Source organism: Ruditapes philippinarum, unplaced genomic scaffold (genome assembly GCF_026571515.1).
Source record: "Ruditapes philippinarum isolate M1 unplaced genomic scaffold, ASM2657151v2 ctg739_1_1_1_1, whole genome shotgun sequence".
NCBI classification, from domain to species: Eukaryota; Metazoa; Mollusca; class Bivalvia; order Venerida; family Veneridae; genus Ruditapes; species Ruditapes philippinarum.
This window is the reverse complement of record NW_026857088.1, coordinates 61,436-73,490: the sequence shown is the minus strand read 5'-3', so window position 1 is coordinate 73,490 and position 12,055 is coordinate 61,436. Positions and strand designations below refer to the sequence as shown.

General features: G+C 32.6%; 1 protein-coding gene across 1 annotated transcript; it reads left to right on the top strand.

Annotated features, from left to right (window-relative positions):
• The first annotated feature begins 552 nt into the window (after positions 1-552).
• LOC132748744 (secernin-3-like) lies at positions 553-10,395 on the top strand. The gene is given in 6 exon segments (XM_060738378.1): positions 553-637; positions 640-704; positions 2,076-2,263; positions 3,898-4,094; positions 5,036-5,248; positions 5,724-10,395. Coding segments are annotated over 6 exon segments (1,266 nt in total). The 3' UTR covers positions 6,242-10,395.
• The last annotated feature ends 1,660 nt before the right edge of the window (positions 10,396-12,055 follow it).

The following is a 12,055-nucleotide window of genomic DNA, read 5'->3' as shown; positions in this document are numbered from 1 at the left end:
GATAATACCATTAAATACAGAGTTATGGCTCTGTTATGGCCTCAAATTTTATCATGTACAAAAAATATTACTCTTTATGCCATGATAAATAAATAAACAAATAAAGCCTTATGTTTCCAGTTGTTGTGTTAGTAATAACCAGTACCTGTCTGGGGATATAAATTCAATGAATTTGCCTATTTATTTATAATTCATTGGCGCCACCATTTTATGTTCAGCTGTTATATCTTTACATTGTGAAAATCATGTGCATGTTTCTGGTCTCGTAATGGGTCAAAATAGAAACTGAGCCACTTTGAAGAACCTGAAAGTGGCCAAATGATTGTCTATTTAAAGGGATGAGAATCTTAATTGGAAAATAACCTTATGACTAGGTTGTGTTTATAGGAACGGGTTCAATAGATTGTTTACGCTATTTTGGCATTTGGTTGTCTTTAAAAAAGGTAAAATTGAAAAAATTTCATATGTCATGGTTTTTTAAAAATTAAATTTTTACTTTTTAAAATTTATATTATTTAATTCTTATTTTTTTTTGGGTTATAGATTAAAATTATGGCAGATCAAATCATTGCACTTTTTTGTTGCCCTACCCCCAGCCGGAAAGGGGTGTTTGTTTTCGGGAAAAAATTTAATCGGCAGGCAATGAAGTTCAAGAGGTTGTTTTTAGACCTGCTGCAAAATATGACGCTGGTACAAAGCTTCAGGTAAAATTGAATTGTCATGGTGCTAGTTTCATATTAATTTTGGCTTCTTTAGACCTTTTGATTTCTTCCATGCATCATTTATACACTTATCTGAAAAGGCATTTATTTGGTGATTATACAAAAATATAAAGATAAAATCAATATTTACACTGCTTTGTTTGATGATAAAGAAAAAAAGAAAAAAAAAGAAAAAAGAAAGCTTTACAGTTATCACAAGAAGAAGCTCTTACCCCATCCCTGTCAAAGAACAATGATAATGTTATTCCATTTGTATCTACTTATAATGCGTCACTACCAAATATTGGTAATATTATACATAAATACAATGTATTGGGATCTGCTTAAATTATCAAAGAGTATATCTGTACAGTATGTTTATCAACATTTTAAGCCTATATTAGCTTATAAGAGAGCTAAAAATATTCAGGACACTTTAACTGGCGCTAATTTTAGCAGCAATCTGAATGTAACTTACTCGTCTACAAATTGTAGTAGACGCAGGTGTTCTCACTGCAAAAATATTAAAGTTGGCTCTTCATTTAGTAGTCATATTACAGGTAATACTTATAGTCTACATAAAAATACTGACTGTAAAACTAGTAATGTCATTTACCTCATTTCTTGTAAAAAGTGTCACATTCAATATGTGGGTCAAACTATGCAGCCTGTTTCTAAACGCATGAATAGCCATAGGTTCGATATAAATAACTTTGTTGACAATGATTTTTCTACCAGTGTAGCTATCCATTTTAATTCTGAAGATCATAACTTAAATGACTTTTCTTTCATGCCTATAGATATTGTTGAAAATAACATGGAACGTTTGTGTAAAGAAACTTACTGGATCCATAAGTTAAAAACACTTAACCCATATGGTTTAAATACTAAGGTTATATTTTAAATTGATCTGTATAAAATGTGTGTACTTTTTATCTTGACAGTTAAATACCATGCTAGACACGTATTCGTTTTTTCCTATTTTTGTTTTTTATATATTTGCTATAGGAAATCCTTGTATTACTTTAATCCGTTTACGTGTCGGCATTATTTTATATGTACATGTATGTTACGTTATCTTGATTAACGTAACGTCATTTTTCCGCCAACGTATGTTACGCTATAATTATTACGTCATTATTATTATTATCCTGATGAAGGTGTTGTTCACCGAAAAGCGTAATAAAGATATAATAATATTTTGAAAAACTGTATGTGTTGTTGTTGTTTAAACGTTGTTTTATTTTCGATGATAAAGGAAACCAAAGCGTTTTTCTGTCTCTTGTTTGATGCCCTAAGCATACAAATGTAATTCTTTGTAATATTTAAACAAAGATTCATTTTCATTTATTCTTACATTTGTATACACAACAGTGTACCTATATTGAGATTGAGCAGGCAGCCAGCACATATGCAGTGATACTGAGCAAGCCGTCGTGGATGTGGGGCGCAGAAATGGGGGCCAATGAAAAGGGTGTGTGTATAGGAAATGAAGCTGTCTGGACCAAATTGAATAGCGAAGATGACCTTGTAGAAAGATTACTGGGCATGGATTTGTTAAGGTTTGTTTTTTTATTTGCCTGCAAGTATTATGGTATGGCTTTGTTGTTTCATTTTCTGCACAATAAAATTATTTTGCTTCATACAGTACATATATTTGGTATGTAAGTACAAATGTGATATCAAAGAGAAACATTCGCTAAACACAAAAAATATCGAAAATATGAAAACCTGTTCTGTTGAGGTTGTTATATTGGTAAGTATATGATATCAATGAACAAGTAAAGTACAATACGAATTAAAATTAACAAGTATTTGATAGAGTTATTGCCCTTTTATGGTAAATTGTTTATGAAATGAAATAAAGGTTTATACCCAATTGTTTTTGGAGATTTCACATGATGAGCGAATGTTTAAATTTTAGATTGTTAAGTATGATATGATATACAACAAGAAGTTCAATCGGAATGTAATTAGCATTATAGCATAAAATCGGCTATTTTCCCCTCTTTTGCCCATGTTTTAACGGGGCCAAAACCATGCGTTAACATAGTCACGCGCTCTTGTTATAGCCCGGTTTTACCTATGCGCAATACATACAGGGCCCAGAAAACAAACAAAAAATGACGATTTGGCCTGTTTGCCAGAGTCATGCGCTCTTGTTATATTGGAATTATTAATTCGAGGGCCTCAGTCGAATAACGGCGAGCAGCATTCAAGTAATTATGCCGGCAATACGGCGTATAGACATCGCCGCTTATCTTGGTTGTCGCTCTTTCTTAGAAACGGACGGTTGTCAATGTAAACAAAAAGAATCTGTCATTCAGTTTAATCCCCCGATTAACTTACAAAAATGGAAAGCACAAAATGAATATAAGAAAACGTTGTTTTATTGACGTTTATATTGATAAATGTTCTGTATGTTTCTTTGAGAGAATAATGTTTTATGCCTGATTTTTTTTAAACTCATGCTTAAAAAAACGATTCTGAAATTGAATTTGATGTCACTGATCTTTTTCCTACCGCCAATCTGTAATCATTCTAGGAAATTCTGAGGCGCCTGTTTTTACTTTGGTAGAGTAATGTTATGTTTTTCTTAAGTTAATATATCTCCAAAGTTAAACTTTGTTAAATCAATTAAAATTCGAAATTTCGTTCGGTTCTCAAGTTGTTGGCCCCGGAAAAAATAAAACGCATACGTAAAACATGTAGAAATGGATAAATACCGTTCAAGCACAAGGATTTAATGTTTGTGTTTTATATATAATATACATCATGAATCTGTTTTAAAATTTTATGCTATAATAGCGTCAAGGCATGTTTATTTCGTGATGTAACGTCTGCAGAGTCCCTCGGAACTGTTGGAGCCCTCGCCCTACCGGGCTCGGGCACCAACCGTTCCTCGGGACTCTGCAGATGTTATAACACGGAAAAACGTGCGTTAACCCTATAAAATGATTATTTACTACACTCAGTACAGATCAGATTAACATGAATTTTTTTAAATGATTTCACTTTCAAAATCTTGTTTCAACAACTGTACTGTTTAATTAAAGATGAGGATTAAAGAAGGGCATGTGATGAAATGAGAATTAATTAAGTATGTTTGTTTGATGATATTTTATAAATAATTAATTCATATAAAGGTATATGCACTACAAATCAAATAGACTAATTTCACATGAAAATGTTTCAGGTTAGGTTTAGAAAGGGGAGGTAATGCTCGTGAAAGTGTTGATGCGATTACCTCCCATTTAGAGAAGTATGGTCAGGGTGGTGCCTGTGTTGAGGGAGGAGACTGGTCGTACCACAATAGTTTTATCATCGCAGACAGTAATGAAGCCTGGGTACTGGAGACTGTATGCCAGTACTGGGTGGCGGAGAAAATTACTGGTTTGTGAACATTAGATATTGAGTGACAAAATGTTTTTAGTTTTTATGCCCGCCTTCAAAGAAGTGGGGGTATATTGCTTTGCAATTGTCTGTCTGTCTGCCGGTCTGTAGACCAAATGGTTTCCGATCAATAACTCAAGAATAACTCACTTGGGCCTAAAAACATATATTATGCATATATTATTTGGTAAGATTTGTGGTAATTTTTTCATAACATTGCTGCACACAACCTTTACGGTTACTAGACATGACCAGTAGATAACCCCTATTGATTTGTTGGTCACTCAGTCAAAAGTCAGTCACAATAACCTGACCACATGACTAATTGGCTGCCGATATGGGCATACATGTTTTACAAACAAATCTTGTTCTTGCAATTTTGTAGGGAATGCCATAGTGTAATTTGATTTTTTCAAAAATTGCATTTTGAAATGATCTGATAGGCTGATGTACACCTATACTTGATGTCGCATTGAAAAATATTAATGTCAAAAGTTGTGGTAAATTTGTAGCCTTACCTGAGAACTTGAATATAGGTCAACTGATTACCAGTTCATAACTTGAAAAATGTAGCTCAATGATTATTGACACTTTTTTCTCTGTACCTTTTCAATCCCTGCAACTGTGTAAATCTACAAACACCTTTATTTTTCTGTTGTTTGGTGTTATAATGATTAACCTTTCAAGCATATTAAAATAAAAATGTTATTAATGACTTGTAAAGCTTTGTTCTTTGTTGTCATTTTTTTCATATTAAACATTCTCTGTATTGCTGTATTTAATATGTATTGTAATATATCCAAGTATTTGCTTGGCCATATTGCTGCAACCCTATTGTAACAGTTGAGAATTTAGAGCAGGAAATTTAAAATCCATTCCTCAAATTTAACTGTGTACGGGACAAACATCAACTTTAATATTTCACAAATTTATAATTTCAGAAGGTGTACGGAACATTTCCAACCAGCTTACGATAACAACAAAGTTTGACCTATCTTCACCAAACTTGGTGGAGAAAGCCACGGAGGCTGGTCTGTACAAAGAGTCAGATGGACCTTTCAACTTTGCGAGGGTTTTCGATGAATCTTCTCTTGAGACTAAGAATTCTAGATACTGCAATGGCACAAGATTATTGAAAAAATATTCTAGCAATGGTATATATTGTTTAAATTTGTTTTAAAAAATTATTGGAACTTCCATTGTTATAGTTCTGGATGTATATTAAGCATAACTTAGATTGTAAATGTGGTTGACATCGAAATGGAGGTATTTGAGAGATTTTTTAACATGAATATTATGGTGTGAATAAAAGAAAGGATAACATTCACAATTGTCTTGTTGTGTAAAGTTAGAAAGATATTGGTTACCCTTCACCATGTGATTTAAAACCAAACCAAATAAATCATAAACATTTGATATGTTTATTAGCTCACCTGAGCACGAAGTGCTCAAAGGTGAGCTTTTGTTTTACTACAAGTGTGAACTTTTACTTGCTTGCTCTTGAGTTTAATTGCTCAAGAGTATTTCTTTGTTGAAATTTTTCCAATTCCGGAAACATTTAAGAAGTTGATTATGTTTTCTATCTTAATTTAAAGAATATTTAATATCAGACATTTTTTTTTGTGCCAGGAACTTTTGGTGTTGCTGATATGATGAAGATTTTGAGAGACGAGGACAGTGGTATCAACATGGGAGGCGGAACCTGTGGTAGTCAGGTGTCACTGTTGCCTAGCAACACAACTGCCTCCTCCCACACATCACCATGCTGTCATTGGTTCACTGCCACGCCCAGTCCAGATGCCAGTCTGTTCAAGCCATTTATATTTGGCCCAAATCCTAGTGTTGGAAGCCTGGCCGTTTCTCCAGACTACGGGGATAAAGATCCGAGGGTCGTAAAACCGCGATTCCAGTCTAAGGTCGAGAGGCGGCATGAACTTTTTAAAGGTCACGAGAAACTACAATCATTGTTAATACATGATGAGGCGAAGGCAAATAAAATCATACAAAATTTAAAAGATTTAGAGTCCAACTGTATTGAAGATATGGAGGAAATTTTAAAGAACTTTGATGAATCCAGTTTTGCTAAAGTTTCCAATTTATTTGATCATATGTGCAACATAGAACTTAATTTTTACAAAGATGCCTGAGGTGTTTTGTGATAAAAATATCAACTTTCAAAAGTTGTTAAAAAAGAAGTGATATGTTTACTACACATGTAGTTTTCAGTTTTATTTTATTGTAAGAAAATATTAAGATAATGAAGAGTAATATTCTATTTGGTTTTTTTAAACGATAAATATAATTATATGATATTATGATTCTCCTAAAAATGATCCATGTTTTGTGGAAAAAAAACACCTCAAAATGAATTTTGTCTGTTAAATCACAATTTTAAAGATATTTATTATAATGGCATGAAACTTAATGAGATTGATTTTTACTTTAATCTTGAACTAAATGATACATTAATAGCCACTAACAGTCGGAGACATTCACATTGAAATTTGAAAGCAATTAGGGCTCTAGTGACTAAATGTCATTTACACTTGTAAATTTGGATTTTTAAATGTTTGCTTGCTGAACTTGTGCTAATTTTGACCACTGCACTAAATAACTATTAGATATCACTAAATACTCATCATAATCAGAATTATCATAACCAGAATTATCAAGATATATTTTCACTTTGAGTTGCATATATCAATAACTAATTCAGTGGGCATATAAATAGTTTGTCTCCACAACATTCCTATAGAAATCCCTGCATGTCAACTGGCAAATAACTTTGATGATTATTATTTATTATATGATTGTTTGTATATACCCTGTACCTTGCATTTGTCAGTAATTACCATTAAATGGACTTAATTTTACTGTAATCACTATGTTAACTATAATAGTGTACTACGTCTAATATACAATGTCTAACATACTCTGTGTAGTGTAGTATGTCTAATAGACTATTGCTAACATACTATGCTTTGTGTAGTATTATGTCTAACATGCTACCTAATACAATACTTTGTCAAACATACTATGTTTGATGTATTTATATCTAAAATATACTATGTCTAATAATTTATTGTGTCTAACATGCTATGTCTATTATAGTATTATGTGTAATATACTAAGCATAGTGTAGTTATATCTTAAATATAATGTGTCTAACATACTATTTCCAGTATAGTTGTATCTCTAATATATCTTTGATACTATGCTTAATGTAGTTATACCTGAGAAATTGTTATATTGTAATACTATTTCTAACAATTATGTCTAGTGGAGTAATATAACATACTTATTATGTCAAACACAATACTTCAACTGTTATACATTAACTGTTATATTATGTCTAAAATTCTATGTTAAAAATTTAAAACAGATTAATAGTAAACAATGAAATTTAGTAGCTGTAGTAGATATATATATACATGTACATGTAGTTATGACTATCTGATATTTTTGTATTGTAACTGGCTTATATTTGTTGTGAGAATTATTAAGTTATATATAACAGACCTAGATAGACATATTTCATTAGATAAGTCCTTTGATTATGATTTTTTGCTGGGTGAACTTAGAACAATATTATTAATGTGTAGTGATAAAGTACTAAATGTGTCTTAAATTATAGAAGCAGAAATTAAGGAATTATAGAAGCAAAGCATTAATCTATCTAGTCAAGTGATATGATCAAAATATTGTTTACTGTATTAAATAATTACGATAAAAGTGAATACATTTGTTTTTATCACATACCCATGCTGATTTTGCGACATCGTAAAAATGGTATTGCACAGTCATGCATATATTTTGAAGTGATTTTATTGGCGTTATACAAACATTGCATAAATACGTGCTAAAAGTTAGCATAAAAATATAGGCGTGTCAATGAAAAATTATTCTTTTGTACTTAAAACAGTATTTATTTTGGGTATGTGATAAATGGAATATTATATTCGTGTAGGTTCATTACTGAATTGTCTTTCAGGGAACAAATAGTTAATAATGATGAGAGCAAACTGATCTAGCTTGTTATGTAGTGAAAGGTATGTCTTTCCGACTTTGAAACAGACATTTTTTATGCCACTGCAGCATCTGCGATGTGGTAGCATATAGCGATTCACCTGTGTGAGTTTGTTTGCGTGTGTGTTATATATATTATATAGTGAACTTAAAAAATCTTCTTGTGAAAAACCACTAGTCCAATTTCAACCAAACTTGGCTGGATTGATCCTTGGGTGAAGGGCTTCCAAAGTTGTTCAAAGAATTTCATTCCATGCAGAAATCTGGGGGTCATTTATTTTCACTATATGTACATATAGTAAAAACTTAAAATACCTTCTTGTAAAGACTCAAAAGGCCTAGAGCTTAGATATTTTGCATAAGGCATTGTCTGGTAGACCTCTACCCAGATTGTTCAAATTATAGCCCTGGGGTCAAAATTGGCCCCGCCCAGGGGGTCATTGGTTTTCCTTGTATGTATATAATAAAAACTTATAGTAAAAACTCTTCTAGCAATTGACAAATGCTAGAGGTTAGATATTTTGCATGAAACATTGTTAGTGAACCTCTAGCATTATTGTTTAAATTATAGCCCTTCGGTCAAAATTGCCCCGCCCCGGGGGTCATTGATTTTCAATATATACATAAAGTAAAAAATCAAAAAATCTTATTGTCTGAAGGTACAAGGCTTAGAGCTTTAATATTTGTTAAATGATATCATCTATAGGTACTCTACCAAAGTTGTTCAAATTTTGCCTCTAGTGTCAAAATTAGCCCCGCCCCAGGGGCCATAGGTTTTCCTTATATGTATTTAGTAAAAACTTAAAAAATCATCTTCTCTAAATTTACAAAGGCTAGAGTTAAGATATTTTGCATGAAACATTGTGTAGTGAACCTCTAGAAAGATTGTACAAATTATAGCCCTGGGGTCAAAATTGGCCCCACCTCCAGGGGTCATTGATTTTTCTATGTACATATAGTAAAAAATATTAAAAATCTTCTTGTCTGAAGGTACAAGGCTTAGAGCTTTGATATTTGGTATATAATATCATCTATGGGTCCTCTACTAAAGCTGTTTTAATGATGCCCCTAGTGTTAAAATTGCCCTGCCCCCAGAGGCCATAGTTTTCCTAATATGTATAAAGTAAAAACTTGAAAAATCTTCTTCTCTGAATTGACAAAGGCTAGAGGTTGAATATATGGCATGAGACTTTGCGAAGTGAACCTCTACCAAGATTATTCAAATTATAGCCCTTCAGTCAAAATTGGTTCCGCCCCGGGGGTCATTGATTTTCATTATGTACATATAGTAAAAAAATAAAAAATATTTTTGTCTGAAGGTACAAGGCATAGAGCTTTGATGTTTGCTATATAATATCATCTATAGGTCCTCTACCAAAGTTGTTCAAATTTTTCCCCTGGTGTCAAAATTGGCCCTGCTGTGATTCTCATTATGTACACATAGTAAAAACAGAAAATAAAACAAATGTTTTCTGACTGGGAGAAAGCTACAGCTTAGATATTTGACTTAAAATGTTGTTTGGTGGACCTGTATCAAGATAGTTTTGAATTAAACCCTTGGGTCAAAATTTTGCCTTGCCCAAGGAAACAGTGACCTACTTTCTTGTCCTTTTGATGTACAGCAATGAAATTTTGACCATGTGCACAGTTTTAGTTGTAAAATTGAACTTTGATATCAGATGACCTAGATTTTGATGATGTGACCTACTTTCTTGTCCTTTGATGTACAGCTATGAAATTTGAACCGTGTGCACAGATTAAGATGTTAAGTGAACTTTGATATCAGCTGACCTAGATTTTGACAAAGTGTCTTACTGTTTTGTCCTTTGATGTAGTCTTGAAATTTAGGCTGTGTGAAATATGACCTTCACCACCAAATTCACCAGACTCGAGTGCATTGATATGTTCCTACTCTGATCTTTTATTGGATTAACAACAGATTTAACCACTAATCTGATAATAAGAATTAGATAGGTCAGGGATGGATGCATTATGACAATCTTCAAAATTGTATAGAAACAAAAAAATCTGTTCCTACACTACTATTTAGTGTTGTATTAATGCGGTGGCATAGCATTTTTCTTAAATGCAATCTTGTTTTTTTTTTCAATCTTTAATCTTATAATGAAGTGAAATGATCAAAATATTGTTTATTGTATTAAATGAATGTGCAATATAAGATTTAGACAATTGTAACTATTTGTTTATACTGATATTTTTTGTTATGCATGTAGATAGTTGTTGTTGTTTTGTTGTAATAAATCAAAGTAAGTTATTTTGAAATTTGTTTTTATACCCCCAAAAACGAAGTTTGGGGGGGGTATATAGGAGTCACCCTGTGGTCAGTCAGTTGATTGGTCGGTCGGTCCAGATGTTGCATTTTCCTTGTCCGGAGCATAACTTGAAGACTAATGGTTGGAATTCAATATAACTTCATACAATGGTCAAACACATTGAGAGGAAGTGCAATGCACAAGAACCATAACTCCGTCATGACTCATTATAGAGTTATTGCCCTTTGTTACTTTTCCTTGTCCGGGGCATACCTTGAAAACTACTGGTTGGAATTTAAAACAACTTCATACAATGGTCAAGCACAATAAGAGGAGGTGCAGAACACAAGAACCATAACTCTCTCTAAAGTAATTACAGAGTTATTACCCTTTGTTATTTTTCCATTGCTTATTTTTGTCCGGAGCATAACTGGAAGACTAATGGTTGGAATTCAATACAACTTAATACAATGATCAAGTACATTGAGAGGAAGTGCATTGCACAAGAACCATAACTCCATCTTGACTTATTACAGAGTTATTGCCCTTTGTTACTTTTCCTTGTCCGAGCATAACTTGAAAACTGCTAGTTGGAATTCAATACAACTTCATACAATCATCAAGCACATTATGAGGAAGTGCAGTGCACAAGAACCCATAACTCTTTCTAGAGTAATTATTGAGTTACTGCCCTTTGTTACTTTTCCATTGCTTTTTCTTGTCCAGAGCATAACTTGAAAAGTACTATTTGGAAGTCAAGACAATTTGATACAATGGTCGAGTATATTGAGAGGAAGCACAGTGCACAGAATAATAACTCTTTCTTTACTCATTTAAGAGTTTTTGCCCTTCGTTACTTTTTAATGTCCAGTGTATAACTTGAAAATTAATGTTTGGAATTCAATGAAACTTCATACAATGGTCAAGGGCAGTGAGATGAAGTGCTGTGCAGAAGAAGCATAACTCTATTTTGACTCATTACAGTTATTGCCCTTTGTTACTTTTTGTCCAGTGCATAACTTGAAAACTAGTAGTTGGAATTCAATACAACTTCATACAATGGTCAAGCGAAATGAGAGGAAGTGCAGTGTACAATAACCATAACTCCATTCAGTATTTGTAGAGTTATTGCCCTTTGTTCCTTTTCCGGTGCATAACTTAAAACTAATGTTTCGAATTCAATGCAACTTCATACAATGGTCAAGCGCAACAAGAGGAAGTGCAGTGCTCAAGAAGTGTAACTCTTTCAGGATTTATTACAGAGTAATTCAATAAAACATTTATCAATGGTCAACCATATTGTAAGGAAATGCAACATACAAAAACCACAACTATCTTTAATTAACTCTATTTAAATTCTTTAACAAGGTATTCTGTTACATGTAACTTCCTCATTTCTGAAGCATTCTTGCGGGGGTATAAATCACATTTAGTGAAAGTTCTAGTTTTCTTTATAAAGGAATGACACTTAATTTTCAATAGGAAAATTCACCTATATTTTGTTAAATTAGATTAGAAGGTACATCCCTCTTCATTAGCCACTTACTATTCCACAGATTAGAAGGTACATCCCTCTTAGTTAGCCACTTCCTATCCCACTGATAAGAAGGTACATCCTTCTTAGTTAGCCACTTCCTATCCCACTGATCAGAAGGTACATCC